Source organism: Nannospalax galili, unplaced genomic scaffold (genome assembly GCF_000622305.1).
Source record: "Nannospalax galili isolate Female #2095 unplaced genomic scaffold, S.galili_v1.0 scaffold18, whole genome shotgun sequence".
Classification (NCBI taxonomy): Eukaryota; Metazoa; Chordata; class Mammalia; order Rodentia; family Spalacidae; genus Nannospalax; species Nannospalax galili.
This window is the reverse complement of record NW_008346548.1, coordinates 12,864,600-12,887,334: the sequence shown is the minus strand read 5'-3', so window position 1 is coordinate 12,887,334 and position 22,735 is coordinate 12,864,600. Positions and strand designations below refer to the sequence as shown.

At 39.8% G+C, this 22,735-nt stretch overlaps 1 protein-coding gene across 1 annotated transcript in view; it reads left to right on the top strand.

Annotated features, from left to right (window-relative positions):
* The window catches only part of Snx4 (sorting nexin 4), a 69,533-nt gene that overhangs the window by 37,255 nt on the left and 9,543 nt on the right, over positions 1-22,735 (top strand). Inside the window, exons 6-12 of the mRNA XM_008842980.2 lie at positions 2,819-2,874; positions 11,012-11,084; positions 13,054-13,115; positions 14,867-14,932; positions 16,859-16,948; positions 18,065-18,164; positions 21,915-22,060. Coding sequence (XP_008841202.1) covers positions 2,819-2,874; positions 11,012-11,084; positions 13,054-13,115; positions 14,867-14,932; positions 16,859-16,948; positions 18,065-18,164; positions 21,915-22,060 — 593 coding nt within the window. The remainder of the gene's footprint in view (positions 1-2,818; positions 2,875-11,011; positions 11,085-13,053; positions 13,116-14,866; positions 14,933-16,858; positions 16,949-18,064; positions 18,165-21,914; positions 22,061-22,735) is intronic.

Here is a 22,735-nt window from a genome sequence, read left to right as displayed (position 1 = left end):
TGAATCCTGTCATTTTTTTTGTTTTTATTCTTGCTATAGCTGTACTTTTACACTGTTATTTTTTTAAAAAAAAGAGAAAAAAAAAAAAAAAACCAGCTCACATGGCTCACACATGTACTTCCAGTACTTGGAAGCTGAGGCAGGACGATCCTGAGTCCCAGAGCACTCCAGGTCCATAGGGAGACCCTGATTCAAGAAAAAGTGCACAGAATGTATTATCCAAATGGATCCCTTTGAAAGTAAACAGGGGTTCTATTAAAAATAAGATTAGAAGCCAGGCGTGGTGACACACGCCTTTAATCCCAGCACTCAGGAGGCAGAGGGAGGCGGATCATTGTGAGTTCAAGGCCAGCCTGGTCTACATAGTGAGTTCAGGTCAGCTGGGACTACAGGGAGAACCTGTCTCAAAAAGACAAAATAATAATAAGATAAGGATAGAAGGCATAAATCATGACTATTTGGAGCAAATTGGCTGCAATGTCTCTCCCTTGAATAGATCATATTTGAGTTGAGATCTTCACGAGACCTACAGTGGAGTCCATCATAAGGGTCAGGAAAGAACAGTTTGGGTAGCTGACTTGACAAGGTTTGAGAGGAAATAAATAAAGCAGATAAAAGTCTTGCCTCTGTGCAAATTCAGTGTGCATGTGCATTTGAATTGTGCTTTTTTTTTTTTTTAAATGGCCTTTAAATTGTAATGGATAGCCAAGAAACACAAACAGCATAATTTCAGATGCTGTTTTAAAGGGGAAAAACTACGTGGTGTAAATGGCAATAGGTTAGGAGCATCCTTAAGTGTCTGATGAAGAAAAAAAACCAGGCAGGTGGATGGTAACCTGTCAGATTTGCAGAAGCCTAGGTGGTAGTTCTTCAGAGGTTTGGGTGTCAGGGAAGTCTTTGGTTTGGTGACAGTTTAAGCAGTTTCTTTTTTCATGTAATTTTAAAATAAGCACATGGAGCTGGATATGGTCACGGACCTAATCTGACATAAGTGTTGGTAAAGAAAGGTTAAGATAGTTACCGTTTCTATTACTATGGCTTCTAAATTGTTAAATTGGAGGTGCTAAAAATTTAGAAGGGGGGATGAGAAGGGGAGGGAAGGACGAGGGGGAGGAAAAGAGAGGACAGAGAAATTATAGAATTTAAAAATATGAGATTTGAGAAAACATACAAGTGAAATGGGTGGGCTTTTTAATGTAATTTCATCATTTAAACTATCAAGTTGCATGTGACTAGGTCATTAGCATATGTGAGCTCTTTTGGCAGTGATGTATAATATTGTATATGCCTTCAGTACACAGGTGCTTTTATTTGCAAGAGCTTTAACATGTGCTAGCTCGTTTGCCAATGAGATGTAAGAAAGGTCAAGTCTTGGTGAAGTAAGAGTTTTTGAAATAAGAGAAACACCTAAAGTCAGTGCTTTAGAATGCTGCTTTGGCCTAGTGTGGCACAAGCCTTTAATTCCAGCACTCTAGAGGCAGAGGCAGGTGGATCGAGAATTCAGTGGTAAGAATGCTGACTGCACTTGCAGAGGATCTGGGTTCAGTTCCCAGAACCCACATGGCTGCTAACAGTAGTCTAACTCCATTTCTAGGGGATCCAACACCATCTTCTGTCCTCCATGGACACCAGGCACACGCAGGGTACACTTACATAAAGGCAGGCAAAGCACACATTAACGTAAAACTCAATCATTAAAGTACGCTTCTTTCAGTATTCCCTAGCTAGCTGTTCAAACCCCTTGGGCTCTAGAGTTCTGGGAGATGAGTGTACGGAGGAGCAGATTTGCTACGTTAGTTTTTATTTTCTTATCCAAGCAACCTAGAAAGTTCTAGTGTTTGGGGTTTACTTTGTTTTGTTAATGGAGAATATTTGTAATTTGGGTTAGAAATTGAAACAGTGTGTACAATCTTCAAGGGAACAGGGGTTTTTGAAACCAAACTACGTTTTTGAAGTTGATTTATAATTGAACTGCTTACTGTGACAAACACTAATTCCTGTACCTCAGGCAGAAGAGGTATTTAGATTTCTTTTTCTTAAGTGAATATGATTTTGAATACACTATGCATTCATGCAATGAAATTATTATTTTGTGTTTATCCTTTTGTCTCTCCAGTTAATCTAGAAAGAAGTAGTTAAAAGGATACCTTGTCTTGAGAGGCAGGCATGCTGCCTCATCTGTAATCCCAGCACTAGGGAGGTGGAACCAAGAGGGTCAGGACGTTAAGGTTAGCCTGAATGAGACCCTGTCTCAAAAACCAAAACAAAAGTAAAGAGCTGTCTTGAACATTATGAACTAGCTCTAAAGTAAGATGTCATTTCTTTAGTATCATATTACTTTAATGTGGGCATTTCCAAATTTCTTCCCTTTTTTCTGAGATACTGATTATGATAGTGAGAAAATCCAGAGCACATTTGGTTTGGATTCCATCTGAGAACCACCCTCAGAGTGCACAGGCAGATTACTTAGGCACATCGTTGCTTTTCTTGGCTTAGAGGAAAAAGTAAAACTCTTTCTCGTGACTTACCCTGACTTACAGTAATGCAGGACAAGTATTATTACTAGTATGTTGGTATCTGCAGTTGTTTTGCTTTGGAGTCACTGAAGGCCATATATACAGTCTAATTTATAACATGTTTACATAGTGTTCTCAAAATTACTAAGCTGTTCTTTTTCAGTGTGTTTAATGTATTTGCAACGATTGCTATAAAGAGAATTGTACATGAGCACTTTAATTTAGAAAGGAAAATAAAGCTGTTTAAATCTTATATACCCTGAAATGTTAATTGTATTAAGTGAATAAATTATTTTTTCCAGGCAGACTCCAGGTTAAAAGCGCTTAATGCAACATTCAGAGTGAAAAACCCAGACAAGTAAGGTTTTGCTTTAATAACAATTTACAATGTTGTTGTGAATGGTGCCTATCAATCTATTTAATTTTTCATTTCTGAATGTATGCACTTTATTTGCTAAATATTTTAAATAATCATTCATGTTTTGTGAAGTCCTTAATAGTCTAAAACTAATGTTGAAAATTGGTAACATAATTGGGTTAAGGTTATGTCTGAAGTTTTAGAAAGTTGAACCACTGTGTTTTTCTTCTACATTTATTAAATATTGAAAATAGCAGAAAAATGAAAAAAGTAATTGTAATTTCATATGATTTTCCTAGTGTGACTGCTTATCAAATATGCAGAGTTTAACAAAATTACATATATTTACTAAAAGTCTAATTTGTATCCCAAGTACACCTGCATAATCCTTTTGTGGAGCAGTAATTTTCATGACAAGTACTGGATGTCATTCCTGTCCATTTGGTGTTCCTGAGAGTGTGTCTAGGATAAAGAATCCAGTCTTTTCAGAAAGGACTGCTGTTTGATACGTTGAAGATTTCAGGTTTTGCTCATTCTCAGCATCTGTAGCCAGGCCAGGCTCTTCGTTGTATGTTCCTTTACCTGAGACTTTGCCTCTGCTGCAGATGGTTTGCAGCTGCAAGTCCTTAGGCAGGTGCAGAGTCTCTGTTTTCAGGGACCTAGCTTAGGAGAGCAGTTTGAAATTTCTCTAGTGAGTCCCTTGGCATTAATTTCTCTATAGTATAAATTCTACCAAATAGAGTTTGTATATTTTGATAACCAGTCATACCTTACTTTATAAATGGTAACATGTTAATGAAAATGCCTGTTTGTTTTGTGCTGGGGATGGAACTCAGGGCCTCTTGCATGCAAGGCAAGCACTCTGCCACTGAGATAAATCCCCAGCACTTCTTGATTTTTAATGTCAATCTTAATTTAAAATGTGAATTCTTATTTATTTATTTATTTTGTCTTTTTGAGACAGGGTCTCCCTGTAGACCCAGCTGGCCTGGAACTCGCTATGTAGACCAGGCTGGCCTCGAACTCACAGAGATCCACCTGCCTCTGCCTCCCAAGTGCTGGAACCCCAGCTGTGAAGGAATTTTTTTTTTAAAGTTTGAGTGGTTGGGAAGTTATGATGATAACCATTGAGGTGGGGTTATTTTTCTTTTCTTTTTTGAGACAGGATGTCTCATAGCCCAGCCTGCCCTCAAACCCCTAATCCTGGCTCTATTTTTGCTGATACTGTTTTGAGACAGGATTCCATATGGCCCAGACTGACTTCAAACTCCCAACCCTCCTGTCTGTACCTTCTGAGTGCTTGAATTACAAGTGTGTGCCACCATCCCCAGAAAGTTTTGTCTTTTTAACAGACTTTGTATTTTAGATGCACAGCATAAAGCATGGAGTTCTAGAGTACTCTCTGTTTCCTCTCCCCAGACTTCGTGCACTACTTCCCACACCAGTGTGTTGCATTTGTTATGAGCACTGAACCTCCTCTGACAGATCAATATCATTGCTCATAGGTTATTGATATTCTGGTTCACTCTGGCTCTTGGACACTGTGTGGGTTTGGGATGAGTGCATAACTAGTACAGTGTCATAGAGTAGATGTCGCAGTCTAAATCCTCTGTGTTCCACCTGCCCGTTCATCCCTTCTTCCAGCCCTAGCAGCTTCTGCTTGTTCCTCTTTCCATAGTTTTCCTTTTTAAAGAATGTCACATCAGACAGTAGCTAGGTAGCCTTCAAATTGGCTTCTGTCATTTAGTAACATATATTTAAGGTCCACTTGAAGTTTTTATGTGTTAAAATGACATGCATGGTGCATAAAAGGTGTTTTGTAGATAAGTTTTTTTTAAAACCTCAAAAATGATATAAACTTCATAATTTCAGTAGCTGTATATTTAGAGGGTTTATTTTCTTTATTTTATTTTATATGTATGAGTATATTGCCTGCATGTATGTAAGTGCACCATGTCATGGAGTGCCCAAGGAAATCAGAAGAGGGCATTGAGGATGCACTGGATCTGGAGTTATAGATGGTTGTTAGCCGCCATGTGGGTGCTGAGATTCAAACCCTGGTCTTCTGCAATAGCAGTCAGTGTTTTTTACTGATGAGTCATCTCTCCAGCCCCAGATTTTTTATTTTTTATTAATACTTTAATATGAATGCTTTGTTGATCAGCTTTTTTCAGTGTTTTTCAATGTCATGAAAAAGACTTTATCAATTGAGTTTTTGCTGGCCTTTTCTGATCTTACTATCTGAATTGTTGGATTTTATTTTCTATTTATATTGTTTATGGATGTGTAGACTTTCAGATGTGATATGACCAGTTATATTATCAAAATATAAGATCAGTGTGTGGTTGTAAGAAAATTTGTCTTTCTGTTGTACTCGATTCCTCATATGTATAACTCCTTGTTTTCTAGGTCTAGGTACTACAATAAATTATTATTCACACCATTATTAAACATACATCACAAAAAGTTTTACTCTGTTGTTTCCTAAAGTGCAGGAAACCAGAATGATTGTTTCAGAGAGATTACCAAAATGCTGCTCCTAGAACTGGCTTCATGCCTGCCTATATTTCCCAGACTTGGCTATCAAAGGCCATGAGAAGGGACCCTAGTCTTCTACTGCAGGTGACTTTGTGTGCTCCAAATGGAGTTTGCCTTTCATTGCTTGTTTGAGTGCACCTATGATTGCTTTATGGCTATTCATTGCCTCTTTATATTGTGTTTCGAATAAGCTAAACCCATTAAAACAAAATCTAGAGGATAAACCAGATTACATAAGTAACATGTTCTTTGGTTAGTTGTTTTAAAATCTGTTTTTTGTATAAATGAACAGTTTTTATCTTGTGTCCTTCATTGCCTTGCCCAGTAGAAGTTTCATTTACTGGCTGCAGTTGTTAGTTTTTCTTGTTTAAAAACAAAACTTTGACTTCAGTTAAATCATAATTAAAATCATTTTTTTCTTTTAGAAGAAAGCAGGCCTCATGTTCAGATTCTGAATTATAATTTGCTTGCATCATTCTTGGAGCTTCCAGATTTTCAGCTTATCCTCTGCTGAGTGTGGAGCAGGAAATATGGACAGAGAGAAGAAAAGTATAGTGTTGAGTTCTCTTCAGCAGTCTTCGGTCAGGGCTGACAAGATAGCTCAGTTCATAAAAGTGCTTGCCCACAGACCTGAATTTGATCTCCAGAACCCACACAAAAGAGCCAAATGCAGTGGTGCATAATGGAATCTATAATTCCAGCACTCCTATGGTGAGATGTGAGGTAGAGGCAGGAGGATCACTCAAAACATCACAGACCTGAATGGAAAGAAAGAACCAAATCCTAAAAGTTGTCCTTTGACCTCCACATACATGCCTTAGCACATCCATACTCACATTCACATACACAATAATGATAAATAAAATTTGTATATAAAAAAATAAAACCTAGCCAGGTGGGGTGGCACACACCTTCAGTCCCAGCACTCTGAAGACAAAGGCAGGCAGATCTTTCTGAGATTGAGACCAGCCTGGTCTATATAGTGAGTTCTAGGCCAGCTGAGGCTACAAAGGAGACCGTGTCTCATAAAGACCAAAAACAAAAATAAAACCAGAGGCTCAGGGCACCATATTAAGAATTCCCAAATACAGACTGGGCGGAAGTACAGAAGCTGGAGGAGGAATGGGAGACTAACTGACATTTATAATTTCCTTGTAGGCATTTAGATTCCCACAATGCATTGAGTTCCTTTGCTTTTGAGTAATTGCACAAGATGTAAATAAGTCTAAGAGAATCTGTACAGGGCTAGAGAGATGACTTAACAGTTAAGAGCACTGACTGCTTTTACAGAGGACCCAGGCTAGGTTCTCAGCACCAGCTTGGCAGCTTGCAGCTGTCCGTAACTCGAGCGATCTAATGTCGTCTTCTGGCCTCTGCAGGCATTGCATGCACTTGGTCCACTTAATATACATGTAGGCAAAACACTCATTTTATATATATACATATACATATATATGTATATGTATATATATAATTTTTTAAAGAAAATCTGTATGACAATACTTTCAGTGTGACAAAAATCCTTTGAAAACAATGTGAAATAGGCAGCATTTAGTCTCTAAACCGTGTTTGCAGCATTGAACTTTGAGACTGAAGAAACCTTGGTGGGGATTATTTTCAAGATGAGGCTTAAATAATGCTTGAGATTTGCTTAGGGGAGGCACCTGTTGAGGTTGAGAGGGTGCAGTGACTGCCAACCAAGTTAAAGTATGGAAAATGAAAAGCAGCCTTTAGCTGTAGCAAAACTAGGATTGTTTTGAGAAGAGCAGAAAATAAAGTGGATTGGGGCCATGGGGTATATTAGTGTGGACAACCTCAGGCTTACATGCTTGTTAGAATCTATACTTATGTATTGACTTTTGCATGCTTCATACTCAGGATTGTGGATGTTTGGTGTTGTGAGAAAGAAGCTTTAGATCAGTCTCCCTAGAGAATATCTCCGTTAGCTGCCCCCTACCCAGTAAGACTACAACAATCTGACATTATTATATGTGCTTCTTAGTCTTTACTCTCAAAGAACACCTAATCACTTAGGGTAAGAGAATCTCGTTTCAGTTTGCAGACATTACTGGATTTTGACTTTGGCCGTGGATCTAGACCTCATTTCTAGAAAATGCATTCTCTCATTTCTTAAATGCACATCACTCTCTAAGGTTTGATAGATTTTTCAGTTTTCACCTTGAAGTTTTCTTATTTCCTAATATCTGATTTCTCCAAAGATGCAACATTTAGTGTTTAGAATTCTAAACATTCAGTGTTTAGAATCTGTTAACTCTGATTCTCTGGTGATATGGTCCCCTGGGGGTGCAGTTCCCTCCCTTCTCCACCTGCCATATAAAAGACAGTATACCATTCTGTTAATCAGTTAGAGAACAATGGTATGCCTTATACATTCTGTGACTAAAGGTGCTAGGACCTTTCCTTTCACTTAATTTAGATGTACTGAGTCTTTAACTCTATATTGCTCCGAATGTTTTCATAACCCAATATGACAATAAGAATTTTATAGTACGCCTTTCCTAAAAGAAAAGGCCCTTAGGGTATCAGGGCTAGAGAGGCTTCAGAGAACCTAATTGTACAGGATTTCTGATTCCTACTTCCCAGCACAAGATTAAAGGATTGACAGGGTTTAAAAAACTATTTGCTTGTTAATACTTCAATGTAAATTTTAACTTCTACAGGAAAATGGTACCAGCTCAAACATTACTGGCTCTACATAGTAAGCAGTTCCCAGTTGTCTAGGATAATATACGTTTTACTTAATTAAACATTTTAAGAATTGTTTGACTATGTAATGCATTCTAATGATTCACCAGGTATATGTGTTGATTGGTGGGTATAGAAAGTTCATTGAATGAAAAGTCTCACTCCATCCTTGTCTGTCTATTCACACTCCCCTCCCAAGAGTTTGACACCTCAACAATGTTTAGATTTTTATCCTACAATCAAACAAGATCAGAAAGGACATTTTCTACCTCTCAGGTGGTGTGTGAAGCTCTATCAGGTCTGGATTTGCACACCTCTTAATGCCAGTCATGTTCAGCAACCCTTTCATTCCTGTGTTCTCTTAAGTGAAAAGCACTGCCTTGAAGGGAGTGAGTATTCAGTGCAGTGGCTGCTTCCTTCGGGCTGGCTGTCTCTGTGATAGATGGACCATAGGAATTGCATGCAGGAGCTCTGTAAGAAGTTGCCTAAGCTACACTAAAGAATTTAAAATGGGCTGGGGGTGGTGGTGCATTCCTTTAATTCTAGCACCCCAGAGGCAGAGGCAGGCAGCTCTCAGATCAAGACCAGCCTGGTCTACATAACAAGTGCCAGGATAGCTCAGGCTATAGGGAGACCCTGTCTCAAAAAAAAAAACAAAGAAAAAAAAAGTAAAGAATTTAGACTAGGGTTGGAGAGATGACTCAGTGGTTAAGAATACATACTGCTTCTTTCAGAGGACCCAAGTTCACTGCCCAGCCCCCAAATGCAGTGGCTTACTCCATCTCCAGAGTGATCAGAAACCTCCGACTTACATGAGCACCTACACACACACACACACACACACACACACACACACACACACACGTAAGTAAAATAAACTAGATCTAAGAAAAAGAATTCAGATTTTGTCTCAAGATCAATGACTAACCTGAACTAGAAAGAAACCTAATTAAAAGCAGAAGAATTATATAGGCCTTGACTTTAGGAAGGTTGTCTAAGCAGAGTGGACAATAGATTAGAGTGTGTGGGGTGAGGCCAGTCAGAACTGTAGGAGAATTCCAGGTGAGGAGTGATGGTACTAATGTTAACAGGGCTCTTACAGAAAGGCCAAAGCAGTGTGAGCAGATCTAGACAATCCTTGGGAGGTAGAACGGGCAGGCTGGGTGAATAGAAAGAAGGTAGGAAGTGAGGGAGGGGGGAGAAATGCAGGTGGCATGCAGGCTTCACTCCACAAGACCACTATGGAACACTTTCAGGGATGAGTGGAAACTGGGTCAGACTTTGGATAAGTGACTGCAGATGTCTGCTAATCAGGCAGCTTTATAGATCTAAAGTTTAGGAAAGTGTTTGGGCTGGAGGCAGGAATTTGGAATGTGTCAGCATGTCATTCATAACCATAAAGCATCATGAGCAAGGCACATAATGTGTACATTGAAAGACCAATTGGAAGATGGCTGAGAACCTAGGACTCAAATCTGAGGAGTACCAACACTGTGAGGGTTTTCCAAAGTGTAACCTAAGAATAACCAGCATCTGAAGCTTGAGGTGAATTTGTTATAAGTTCAAATCTCTGAGTGCCAGTGGGCCTCTGTCCTACTAACTGTTCACATACTCCTACTGAGAGTCCTTAATGGTGGTTTTGGCTTGGAGGAGTTGTTATAAAATCTCATTCTGTAGTCCAGGAGCCAGAAGCTCACCATTCTGGCTAGACTGGCTGGTCAGGGAGCTCCCAGAATCCATCTGTCTCCATCCTACAGTGCTGGAGTTACAAGAGAAGCACAGCCATGCCCAGCTTTTATGTGGGTGCTGGGGACTTAAACTCAGGTCCTTTCGTTGCTTCTGTGGCAAGTGCTCTTACCTACTGAAGCATCTCTCCAGCCCCTCTCAGTAGGTTTCTTAACAAACATTTCAGGAGTGCATGAGGGAGGTGAGTACTGCAGGAGCAACTTCAAGGTTGGTCAGAGAGTAAAATGAAATATGGGAAAGAGCCATTGGTGTCAAGGGAAATAATTTTTGAGGACAAGCATGATGAGTAAGAGGGGACTAAAACGTGTTGTTGGGTTTCAGCAACATGGTGCCTCTGTCAGAAGTATTTCACCATTGTAATGCTCAAGGCAAAGGCAGATCTACCAGGCCATGAACTGCATGGGAAGGGAAGAAGTGGTTCTCACCAGGGAGTAGTAACACTTGCTGGAGGCTTGGTTATAAAAGGGGGATACTGAGAGTGTTAACAGCTGGGAGTGTAGTCAAGGGAGTATGTATGTGTACTTTAATCTGGGAGAGACCTGAGTTAATTATCATGCTAAGGAGAAGTTAGGAAATAATATGAGGTCTAGAATCTGTTACATAGAGTGGAAACTGATTTTAAAGTAGAAGACAAATTGATGTAGATTTGAGAAAGCTGTGAACTGGCTATGAGGAGCAGACCTGGGGGTCCGCTCATCTCCATCTGCTGGCTTCAGCTTGTCTGTGTGGAGAGTAGCAGGTGGGACATTAGAAGCCTGGGGTCTTTATGGAGAATGGGACACAGGGACTACTGAGAGCCACTAAACTGCCATTAGAGACCACTGTTAGGTTGCATAGTAGTTCTAGCACCATAACATTTTTCTTGTTTCTGGGTTTTCAAAGTAATTTGCCATATCCACAGATTTTATTTCTCCTTCAGTTTCATGATATAAATTAAGAAATATGCTTTTTTCTTGGCTTTCAACATATATTTGTATATTTTAAATGCTGTTTTGTTTTAGATTTTTTTTTCTGATTATATTGGTTTATAATTTCAAGGCCAGGATATGGTTTAAATAGAATCATTTCATTATTCCCAGGAGCTGCTGTTTTGTGTATAAAACTTTGATTCTTGTTTTCATAAGTGATATTTTGTTTACTGTTTCAGGAGGTTTACTGAACTTAAACACTACAGTGATGAATTACAGTCTGTCATCTCACATCTCCTTCGAGTCAGAGCTGTAAGTGGTCCCAGAGCTCTGTGACAATTGACAAGGAAAGTACTTGTCACTTAATCACCATTTTCTTATCTGTTTTGGCTATAAGCCTGAGACTTACTGCTACCCACCTGATATATAATAGGTACTCAATATAGAGACTCCAGTACTCATTTGTGTTTGTGAGCTAAAGTAAAAGGAAAATAAAACTGACACTTAACCTTTGTATGTATGCTGTGATGCTCAAACATGTCATGATAGCCTCACTTAAGTCCCAAAGCCCTTCGCAGGTATCCTGTTACTCTTCCCATTTTATAAAGTAGGAAACAGAAACAGAGGCAAATGAAATTAAATAAGGTCCAGTATCTCACAATAAACAGATCTTAGACCAGGATCCAGAATCAGACCAGAAATCTGCTTCCAGAGCCCATGCTCTTACCCTATAAATGATGCGTGGACATACAGTGGGAATTCAGGTGGAAAAAGGGAGAGATAGATTCAGTGAGCACCCTGCCTGGCACAAAGTCATCTCATGGAGGTCATGTCCGCATCTCCTAAAGAAACATGAAACATGAAGACTTGAAATAGTCTAATCAGTTCTTCAGAATCAAACTCTAACATAAGAATTGAACTTGTGGCCAGGCGTAGTGGCATATGTCTTTAATTCCAGCACTCAGGAGGCCGAGGCAGGTGGATTCTTTGTGAGTTCAAGGCCAGCCTGGTCTACGCAGTAAGTTCTAAGTCAGCTGGAGCTATAAGGAGACCCTGCATCAAAAAGACAAAAAAAAAAAAAAAAAACTTGAATCTGAATTAATTGGCCTACAAATTTTATTTTTTAATGGGACAGCTGTGGCTACAGGGAGACCCTGTCTCGAAAAAAAAAAAAAAAAAAAAAAAAAAAAACACTTGAATCTGTATTTATTGGACTACTAATTTTTATTTTTAATGTCTCCTGTGACTATTATAAAGCACAAGTTGACTTTGCTAGCATTCTAGACATGCAAATTATAGTTATTGTAATCTTTAACATTTGCTGTGAAGTTGCTTATAAATGTGGTATCTGCTGTCAGCAGTGTGCAGTGGTGATGCAGTAGAAAGTGGCTCATACAGCTCCTTTGCAAACCATTTTGATGGAGAGTATCGGGAGTCCCAAGTCTCAAAATTTGAGATTCCTTAGGAGCTTCCAAGGAGAAAAGGCTGTGTGTGTCCAGATTTTTAAAATTTCATCATCTAACAGCATTTCGTGGACTTGGTCCTTTTCAGTGTTCAGTCACTTACTCCTTCAGTCAAGACATCTCTGTTATAGTGCCACGAAAAAAGGTTTCCTTCAGAGATGCTTTCTGCAACATTATAATTCTGGAAAGAAGAAAAGGAATAGCTGAGTACCCAATAAGGCTGTTCAACAAAGAAAACCTATATAGTCTGCATGGCCTTTGATTTTATGTACCTGTTTCATGTGGTGTTTATTAAAGCCCCCGCTGACCTGCCAAGCAAAAATTCCACTTCTGTTGCTATCAGAAAAGTAAAACATGGGGCTGGAGAGATTAAGAGCACTGGCTGCTCTTACAGAGGATCTGGGTTCAGTTCCCAGCATTCATGTGGTAGCTAACAACTGTCTGTAACTCCAGTCCCAGGGGATCCAATATGCTCTGCTGACCTCCTTGTGCATTGTATGACACAGATGCACTTACACACATGCAGGCAAAACACTCATACACATAAAATAAAAATAAATATTTTTTAAAATAAATGTAAAAGCAATACATTAAAAAAAACTGTGGAAAGATATAACAAATATATGGGCACTAGCTCAGTTTCCAGTTTTATGCTGTTTTTTTTAGAGATTAAGTATTTTTCTTTTCTGTATTTTCCCAGTCGATTATATTAAGCATGCTTGTTGGGGTTTTTTCTTTTTAAAAAATGTATATGAACTTTAAAAAAAATAAACTGTATACAACTTCAACCTAATGTCAATTTCTGTTAAATATTTCAGAGAGTAGCAGATCGACTCTATGGTGTGTATAAAGTACATGGAAATTATGGACGAGTTTTCAGGTAAATAGTATGTAAACGGTTCTAATCAGCTCTTTGGCTTAAAAAACAAAATTTGAAAACTATCCAGAGGTTGACATTAGGTGTCTCTCGATCACCCTCCACCTTATTCATTAGAGCAGGTTCTCTCACTTGAATTCAGAGCTCCTCAGTTCAGCTAGTCTAGCTAGCCACCTTGCTCAAGGGATGTCCCGTCTCCACCTCTCATGTACTGGAATATAGGTGGGCCACTAAGCCCTCCCATCATTTAGGTGCTAGGGATGTGAACACTGGTCCTCCTGGTTGCATGGCAAGTGCTTTGCCCACTGAGCCATCTCCCTGTTTGAGACAGGCTTTCACTATGTAGCCCTAGCTATCCAGGAACTCTACACTGTAGCTCAGGCTGATCTCAGACTTGCAGCAGTCCACCCATGTCCTCCTCTCAGGTATGGAGATTTATAGCTGTGTGTCATCTCACCTGACAGAACATTATTTAATGATGTCTTGTAATAGCTTTCAGTTTTTCAGCCATGTCTTTTTCATTGCAAAGTTGTTCTTTAAACAGAAAGTAGTGAGAAAATTCCACACACTGACCAGATGAGAGGGAAGCTACTCTGACTGAAGCAAGTGTGAGGTCTTTTTCTTTGTTAAATGCCTGAGAAGAATCACTGGACGTTATGGTCTAGTACAATTAGGTATTTTCTTTATTTTTGTTATTTTATAATTTAGTGAAGACTTTGGCAAGATAAGTTTTTCAGGCTTAGGGTAATTTCAGTGGTACTTAGAGTGTGTAGGGGCTAGCTCAGTGGTAGAACACTTTTCTAGCTTTTATGAGGCCTGGGCTCAATCCTCAGTACCCAGTAGAGAGGGTGGGGTGGATATTTCTCTATATAGCTTACATACTTGGGTTATTTTAAAACTATTTTTATGAATTTTTATATTTATTCATTTTCTTTTTATATTTTGAGATAGGCTGATCTTGAACTTGCCATGTAATCAGGAATGACCTTGAAGAGTTAGAGAGATGGCTCTGCAGTTAAGAACATTAGCTGCTCTTGCAGAGGACCCAGCACCCACATGGTGGCTAACAACCAGTGCTGACCTCCGCAGGCACTACATGATGGTACATTTATATACATAAAACGCTTCTACACATAAAATAAAAATAATTTTTTTTTAATGAATGACCTTAACTCCTAATCTTCCTGCCTCTCTCAAGTGCAGCAATTACAGGATTTGCCACCATGTTGAGGTTCTGTGATACTGGGGATGAAACTCAGGGCCTGGGACATGCTAGGCAGGCACTCTACCAACTGAGCTACATCCCTAGCCCTGTGTTTTTGTTTTCCTTCATTTAGTTATTAAGATTTAAGGATAAGGGGCTGGAGAGATGGCTCAGTGGTTAAGAACACTGGTTGTTCTTGCAGAAGACCCAGGTTTGAATCCCAGCACCCACATGACAGCTAACAACTGTCCGTAACTCCAGTCCCAGGGAATCCAACAGCCTCTTCTGACCTCCACGGGCATTGCATGACATGGGTGCACTTACCTACATGTAGGCAATACACTCATACACATAAAATAAAAATAATAATAAATTAAAATTTTTAAAAAATAAAATTTAAGTATAAAACAACATATTTGAATCACAGAAAATAAATCCAAATATGGTACTATACAATATATTTCAAAGCTAGCTAGAAAAGACCTTTTAAAAGAATCTTATAATAGTCCAGATCTCTAGTTCATGGTGCTTTTGTTTCTTTTCTTCCTAGTGAATGGAGTGCCATAGAAAAAGAAATGGGCGACGGGCTGCAGAGTGCTGGTCATCACATGGACGTGTGAGTCCCTAAACCAAGCATAAACCTGAGGCTCTTCACCTGCATCTCTATCGATGCTTTGCATGTATATATATGACTTATATTTATCTCAGGAATGCAAGATTGGTTAATTCATGTGTTCTGAAACTAGGCTAATTCATATATTCACAAGAGTAATTGTAAAAATCTGCATGTGTATTTCAATACATGTTAGAAAAGTGATTTGGTAAATTTTACCACCTGTTAATAGTAAAAATTCTCAGGATGGTGATTTACCTCCCGGCCTCTGCTGCCTAGCATTCACAAAGCCCTGAGTTCAGTCCCCAGTACCACATAAAACGAGTTGTAGAGTGCATATCTATTATTCCAGTATGGAAGGGAAGGCAGGAGGCCCAGAAATTCAAGGTCATCATTGGCTGCATAAGGAGTTTGAGAAAGCCTGAGCTATGTGAGACCCTGCCTTAAAACAAAAAGAACAAGGGGCTAGAGAGATGGCTCAGCGGTTGAGAACACTGGCTGTTCTTGCAGAAGACTGAGGTTCGAATCCCAGCACCCACATGGTGGCTAACAACTGTCTTTAACTCCAGTTCCAGGGAATCCAACACCCTCTTCTGTCCTCCATGGCAAAAAAGACAACACTGGGGATGGAGAGATAGTTCAGTAGTTAAGAACAGTTACTTGTCTTGCAGAGAACCTGAGTTCAGTTCCTAGCACCTACATTGGGTGACTCAACCACCTGTAACTCCAACTCCAGGAGATCTGATGACTCTGGCCTCCGCAGGCATGTGCACACACACACTTTAAAATTAATCTTTTTTCTAAAAAAGACAGCATTAACATAATGAAGAGATTAGCAGCCATGAGCTGAAAGCAAACGTTTCTACCGTAGTTAAATAATTCTTTTAAACCAATAATAAAAAGACAAAAGCTAGATTTTAAATATTCTCATCACAAAAAAGATACATAGACAGGAATGGTGGCACATACCCTTAATCTCAGTACTCTGGAGGCAGAGGCAGGTAGATCTCTGAGTTTGAAGCCAGCTGGGACAACAGGGAGACCCTGTCTCAAAAAGACCAAAAATAAAAAGATATGTATGTCAGTTGATGGATATGTTACTTAAATCATGCCTCAGTGTATACTTATATAAAAACTGTAAATATATCTTTTTAATATTTTTATTTTATATGTATGAGTGTATTGCCTGCGTGTATGTAAGTGCACCTGTGTCATGCAATGCCTGTGAGGTCAGAAGAGGGTGTTGGCTTCCCCTAGAACTAGAGTTAGGATGGTTGTTAGCTGCCATCTGGGTGCTGGTAATCAACCCAGGTCTTCTGCAAGAGCAGCTGGTGTGTTTAACCCTGAACCATCTTTTCAACCCTCTTTAAATATATCTTAAGCTATAAGCCAAACTGTAAGCCACACTTTAAGCTGTAGGATTAAGGAACTCTTTTATTTAAATACTTTTCTTTATGCCATACTCAAGCTGTCTTTCAACAGATTTCTTTAAACGTAAGTCTCCTCGTATTCTATTGATTTATTAGCATTTTGGTATTTGCAAAAATTCAGGTTCATCCCTCCAGTTGATGTATTAAAATATTAAATAAAATTATTGTTAGTGCTGATATCTAAATCATCTTTCCTTCCTTTATTCCTTTCTTCTTTCCTTTCCTTTCTTCCACAGGGTCTCACTCTGGGGGTGGGAGGAACACATCCACACATGCCTCCACAGTACACATGTGGAAGTCAGAGGACAACTTGTGGGAATCAGTTCTCTCTCCTCTGTCACCATGGGGTGGTCCTGGGATCAAACTCAGGTTGTCAGGCTTTGACAGCAAGTACCTTTACTTGCTGAGCCATCTCATTGGCCCTTGACTATACTTTGAATAGCACTTCTTTAAAATATTTCATGTCATAGAGTTATTTATGCAGTGTTCTTTAAAACAGGTATGCATCTTCTATTGATGATATTTTGGAAGATGAGGAGCATTACGCAGATCAATTAAAGGAGTATCTATTTTATGCAGAAGCATTGCGGTAAGTATTTAATAGAAGTTCCAGGTGCAGGCCTGGGCTGATCTGGACTTCATTTGTTTCTGTAAATATAGATAGTGAGGTGCTTTAAAATGAATTCACTCCATCAGAGGTGAATGAGATCCCTCTGTGTTTCAGAGTATTACTCATGAAGATACAAGAGAAGCCCTGCCCTTAAGGCAACCTGTTGACAAGAGCTGTTAATGTCATGCTTCCAGCCTGTCTGGGTTGTTGCTTTCTACTCTTTCTTGTTTGAAAATTGGGAGCAAAATACAGGTATAGAGAATGTGGAGCCCTGACTGTCACCAGGCATACAGTCTTTTTTTTGAGATGTGGTCTCCCTGTAGCCCCACCTGGCTGGGAACTCTCCATGTAGACCAGGCTGGCCTCCATCTCACAGAGATCTGGCCGCCTCTGCTTCCTGAGTGCTGGGATTAAAGGTGTGCACCACCACACACAGCCATACTATCATTTTTATTCTGTCATTTTCCCACATCTGCATGCCTTTTCTACTTGGGAGATTATAAAACCTCATACATGAAGGACTACCCATGCTCCAGTAGATGTCCCTATACACATGCACGTACAGGCAGCACTAAGTGGATCTGGCTTTTAAAAAAGAACACATGAAGTTGGGAGGGAAAAGTGGTGGGAGGAATAGGGAGGAATTAGAGGGGAAGAAATTGAGGGGGGTGGATTTGATCAAAACATTATGCATGTATAAAATTCTCAAATACATACTAGTAATATGTTTATTGAAAAGAATGATATCAACAATGTTTTGTTTGCATATATAAGCTTTTTATACTTATATTTTGCTAGATGTTATAGCTGGTGATGTTTTGAGACAGGGTCTCACTATGTAGCCCTGGCTGACCCGATCTCACAGAAATCCATCTACCTGCCTCTGTCTTCCAAGTGCTGGGATTAAAGGTGGGCACTGCCATGCCTGGGTAGGTTTAATTTTTAATGTTGGGCTATTACATTTTAAACCCAAAGTTCTGATCACCAAAGGTCTGAACTTAGTAAGATATTGCAAATACCCATACTCCTGAAAAGTGTTTTTTGACATGTTAAAGCAGCCAGGAAAGCTAAATGGCGGCACTTGTTCATCCCAAGGGCTGTGTGCAGGAAGCATGAACTTATGCAGTATGACTTGGAGACCGCTGCTCAGGACCTGGCTTCCAAGAAGCAGCAGTGTGAGGAGCTAGCAACCGGGGTATGTATTTTTTTAGGGTCCTAATACTGCTGGAGCAAGACTTCAGTTGAAGCATGTAAGGTACCTATACCTCACAAGACAGTCATGAGTAACTTTACTATTATTTTTTTTTAAGGTTTATTTTTTATTTGCCATGTATGGTGGCACATGCCTTTAATCTAGGACTCAAAAGGCAGAGCGGGTGGAGCTCTGTGAGTTTGAGGCTAGCCTGGTCTACAATAGTGAGTTCCAGGCCAGCTGGGGCTACAGGGAGACCCTGTCTCTGACAAAAAAAAAAAAAAGAGTTTGTTTTTATTTATGTATATGTATGTCTGTATGAGTTTATGTCATGTGTGTACAGGTGTCCACAGAGGCCAGAAAAGGGCATTGGGTCCCCTGGAACTAGAGTTATAGCCCCACATGGGTGCTAGAAACAGAACTTGGGTCCTCTGGAAAAGCAGCAGCTGCTCTTAACCATGAGTCATGTTTCTTGTCCCTTTGGTTTCTTTCTTAATATAAAAAGATACCACCCATCAAAACCATGCTCTATTCTGTAAGAATTCATCACGTCTAAGGTGTTTTATGGGAATTTTAGTTTAGGGCTGGAGAAATGGCACTTTGGTTAAGAGCACTTGCTACTCTTCCAGAGGACCCAAGTTCAGATTCTAGCACATATGTGAGCATAGCCACAAAGAGACACACATATACATATAATAAAATAAAAGATTTTTATTTTATTTATTTTTTTGGTCTTTTTGAGACAGGGTCTCCCTGTAGCCCCAGCTGTCCTGCAACTCACTATGTAGACCAGGCTGGCCTTGAACTCACAGAGATCGGCCTGCCTCTGCCTTCTGAGTGCTGGGATTAAAGGCATGTGCCACCACGCCCAGCTTTTTGTTTAAGATCTTTTCTCTTAAAGGAAACTGAGTTTACTGTGAAAGTCAGTACACCTACCCTAAGAACGGGCTGTGTGCTCTCTTCTTTAACGCTATAGTGTGTGTACTTGGAAAGAAAATTCTTTTTTTTTTTTTCAAGATTTATTTTCATTTGGTGGGGAGGGCATATGCAGATATCCCTGGAGGCTGGAGGTCAAAGATATTAGATTCTCTGAAGTTGGAATTACAAGTAGTTGTAAGCTGCCTGGTCTGGGTACTAGGAACCAAACTCTGCTCCACTGCAAGAACAGCATACACTCTTAACTGCTAAGCCATCTCTCCAACCCAAAACAATTCTGTATCTTATTGCATGATCCTCTCTGTACTGTCCAGGAACTTCATTAGAATAAATTAGCTGCGATGGCAAGAGACATGTTCCTGAAACAGTGAGGCAGCAACAGTGAGGCAGTCACTATTTCTCGGTCACTTCTTGGTTCACAAGTACTTTAGTTTTGAGATTACTTCTCAGGGCCTAGAGAGGTGACTCAGCAGCTAAGACCCAATGGCTGCTCTTGCAGCAGACCTAAATTCAATTCCCAGCACCTATTTGGCAGCTAAGAATTGTAACTCCAGTTCCAGGGGATCTGATGCCCTCTTCTGGCCTCCATGAACATTGCACAACAAGGGTGCACTTGCATGCAGGCAAAGCGCTCATACACAGAAAATAATTTTTTTAAGTGCATTTCAGCTGGGTGGTGGCACTACCTGTAATCCAAATATCAGGAAGTGAAGGCAAGAAGATTGAGAGTTCAAGGCCATCTTCAGCTACATAGCAAGTTAAGAGGCTAGCCTGGGCTACATGAGACCACCCCCCCCTTCCCCCAAAATACGTGTTTTTTCACAGACTCTCCACTTGATACATCTATGAAAAGTCACAGATATATGTGTAGAAAGACCTGTGACCAGAAGGCCTTCAGTTTATTTCTAAAACAAAGGGGAAGTTCCAGGGTTGTTTTCAGTTCCCTGTTCTACCTGTGAGTAGGAAAGTATTTTTCTTTAATAACCCCAGAGAGTGAGATGCTAAAACGGGACACCAAGGTTCCCTTTCCTTCCTTTGGTTTAGGTTTTTTGCTTTATTAGTAAATAAAATACCCAAGTTTTAGTGTGCTGTGTCAATTTTACATATGCTTCTTTTTTTTTTTTTTTTTTTAATTTTTGAGACAGAATCTCCCTATAGCCCCAGCTGGCCTGGAATTCACTGTGTAGACAGACTGGTCTCGATCTCACAGAGATCCACCTGCCTCTGCCTCCTGAGTGCTGGGATTAAAGATGTGCCCAGCTCACATGCTTCTTAAGTTCAACTTATTTCCATAGTTATCTGTTGAGTTTGATCTCTTTTATGTCATAGAGTAATTTGTGTGTGTGGTATGTGAGTGTGTGTACATGTGTGTATTGGTAAACTCACTCATGCCTCTGTGTGTGTATGGAGACCAGATGTGAACATTGGAATGTCTTCTTCGGTCATTTAACCACCTTATTTATTGAGACAGTCTCTCTGTGTGCTCCCTGGATCAGCCCATCTCTGTGCCGGCACTGGTGTTAAGAGACATGCATATCTGCACTGGGGATCTGAATTTACATCCTCATGTTTCTGCAGCAAGCACTATACCCACTGAACTATCTCCTTAGCCTTCACAGAGTAATTTTTAAAGATACGGCCACTAATATAAAATAAGAAATTAATCTGATGTTTACCCTGAATGTTTTCCAGCTGCTTAAGAAGATACTTGGAATTTCTCCTTTTTTGATTGTCCTGTGCCTGGATTATCTTGGAAAGTGTTAGAACTCAGATTAGGAGCCCCTGGCTGTGAAACTCACAAAGCATCTCTCTGAGCTAGGGGAAATGAGCAAGGTTTTCTGTTTTCTGGGGTGGGAGCATGTAAATATGCATAACATAAAATGTACCATGTTGACTGTTTTCAAATAGTATTAGATGCGGCATTATCATGCCAACAATAAAATTAATACCTGAATAAAACAGCCTGACTCTTAACTTTGGTTTTTAAGAGTGGGCCAAAACTTGGAGTGCACTGGTTCCCCCAGATGTCTCCTGGAACTATACCACTGAGTCAGGACCATACTTTTATTCAAAACCTTTCTCCAGCATCAGTTTTAGGAAACTGTAGGCTTGGATCCACCCTTCCCATATCAGACAATTTGCCCTTTCCTCCTAGACCTGAAACATCTCATACACAGAATGTCAAGCATTCTTCTCAGTCTTCATTGTTTTCAGTGAAGAAGAGCTGCCTTTCAGCACTTTGATTTGCTAATTCTCAGGCTATCTTTGGGTGGAACAACAAACAGGTTCCCAGGAATTAAGGTCAGGTACCCAAGTCACAAGAGCATGTGATTTAGTTTTTTGGTTGCAAGGTTAATTAAGTCATTAGTCCAGCTACTGTCTATTTTGTAAAAGTTATTCCTATGTCATATATAATCACATTGTTTACAGCCAGTCCTTAGAACTTACTCATTTTTTAAAGGTGGAACTTGTTCCTGTCAAACAATTCATCATCTCCCCAGCTCTTGAAACCACCATCTGCCTTTTGCTTCTATGATTTTGACTACTATAGACACTAAATCTAAGTGGAAATGTACAATATTTGTCTCTGTGGCTGGCATATTTCACTTAGCAGGACTCCCTCAAGATTCATCTATATTGTTGGGTGTGGTGGCACAGGCCTTTAATCCCAGCCCTCAGGAGGCAGAGGCATGCAGATCTCTGTGAGGTGAAGCTTATAGCTTATACCAGCATTCTTTCTTTTTAAAGCCTGAATAAATTCCCCTGTGTATATGTCACACTTTGTTTATCCATGCATCTGTTTCTATTTCTTTTTAGACTGTGAGGACATTCTCACTGAAGGGAATGACTACCAAACTCTTCGGACAAGAAACTGCTGAGCAAAGAGAAGCCAGAATTAAGGTGCTAGAAGAACAGATAAATGAGGGGGAACAGCAGCTGAAGTCTAAAAATCTGGAAGGCAGGTAAATGCTGTGATGCTTAACAGCACTGGAGTGACAGGCTGTGTGCACTCTCAGCGACAGCTGCCTGCTTTGTGCATATCCCTCGATGTGGGTAGCTAGCCTACTGGGCTGAAATGCAGCGATTGCATTTCTAAGAAATGGACCAAAAGTCATGTTAGAAGAAACAGTTGTGCTTTGCAGGGGAGATGGGTTTTCAGGTTTGAAATGCTATTGTCATACACTCTTCATAATTTTTATTCTTCTCACGTTCTCTCAGCCCTTTCTTTTCCCCATGTAACAAAAACCTGATCATCCTGCAGTGCATAGCTCCAGTGTTATTCCCAGCTGTCACAGCATATAATTCTTGCTATTCTAGGGTAACAGGTAGTGCTGGGTGGTTGGTCATCAGTGTGACCATCCTTGGCTAAACTATGGATCTTCCAAGTCAGTGACTGTGTCTCTTCATGTCCTCCTCACACCTTGCATAGGGCTTGGAATGTAATTACTTCATAAATATTTATGGAAATTCAGTTCTCAGAGACATATTAGCACCGTTTGGCTCATTTTCTATCATGTGTTCTTCGAAATGAGTAAGCAGATTAACACAAAGAATTTTTTTTTATATATTTTATTTATTTTTATTTTATGTGTATGAGTGTATTGCCTGCATGTAGATAAGTGCACCCATGTCATGCA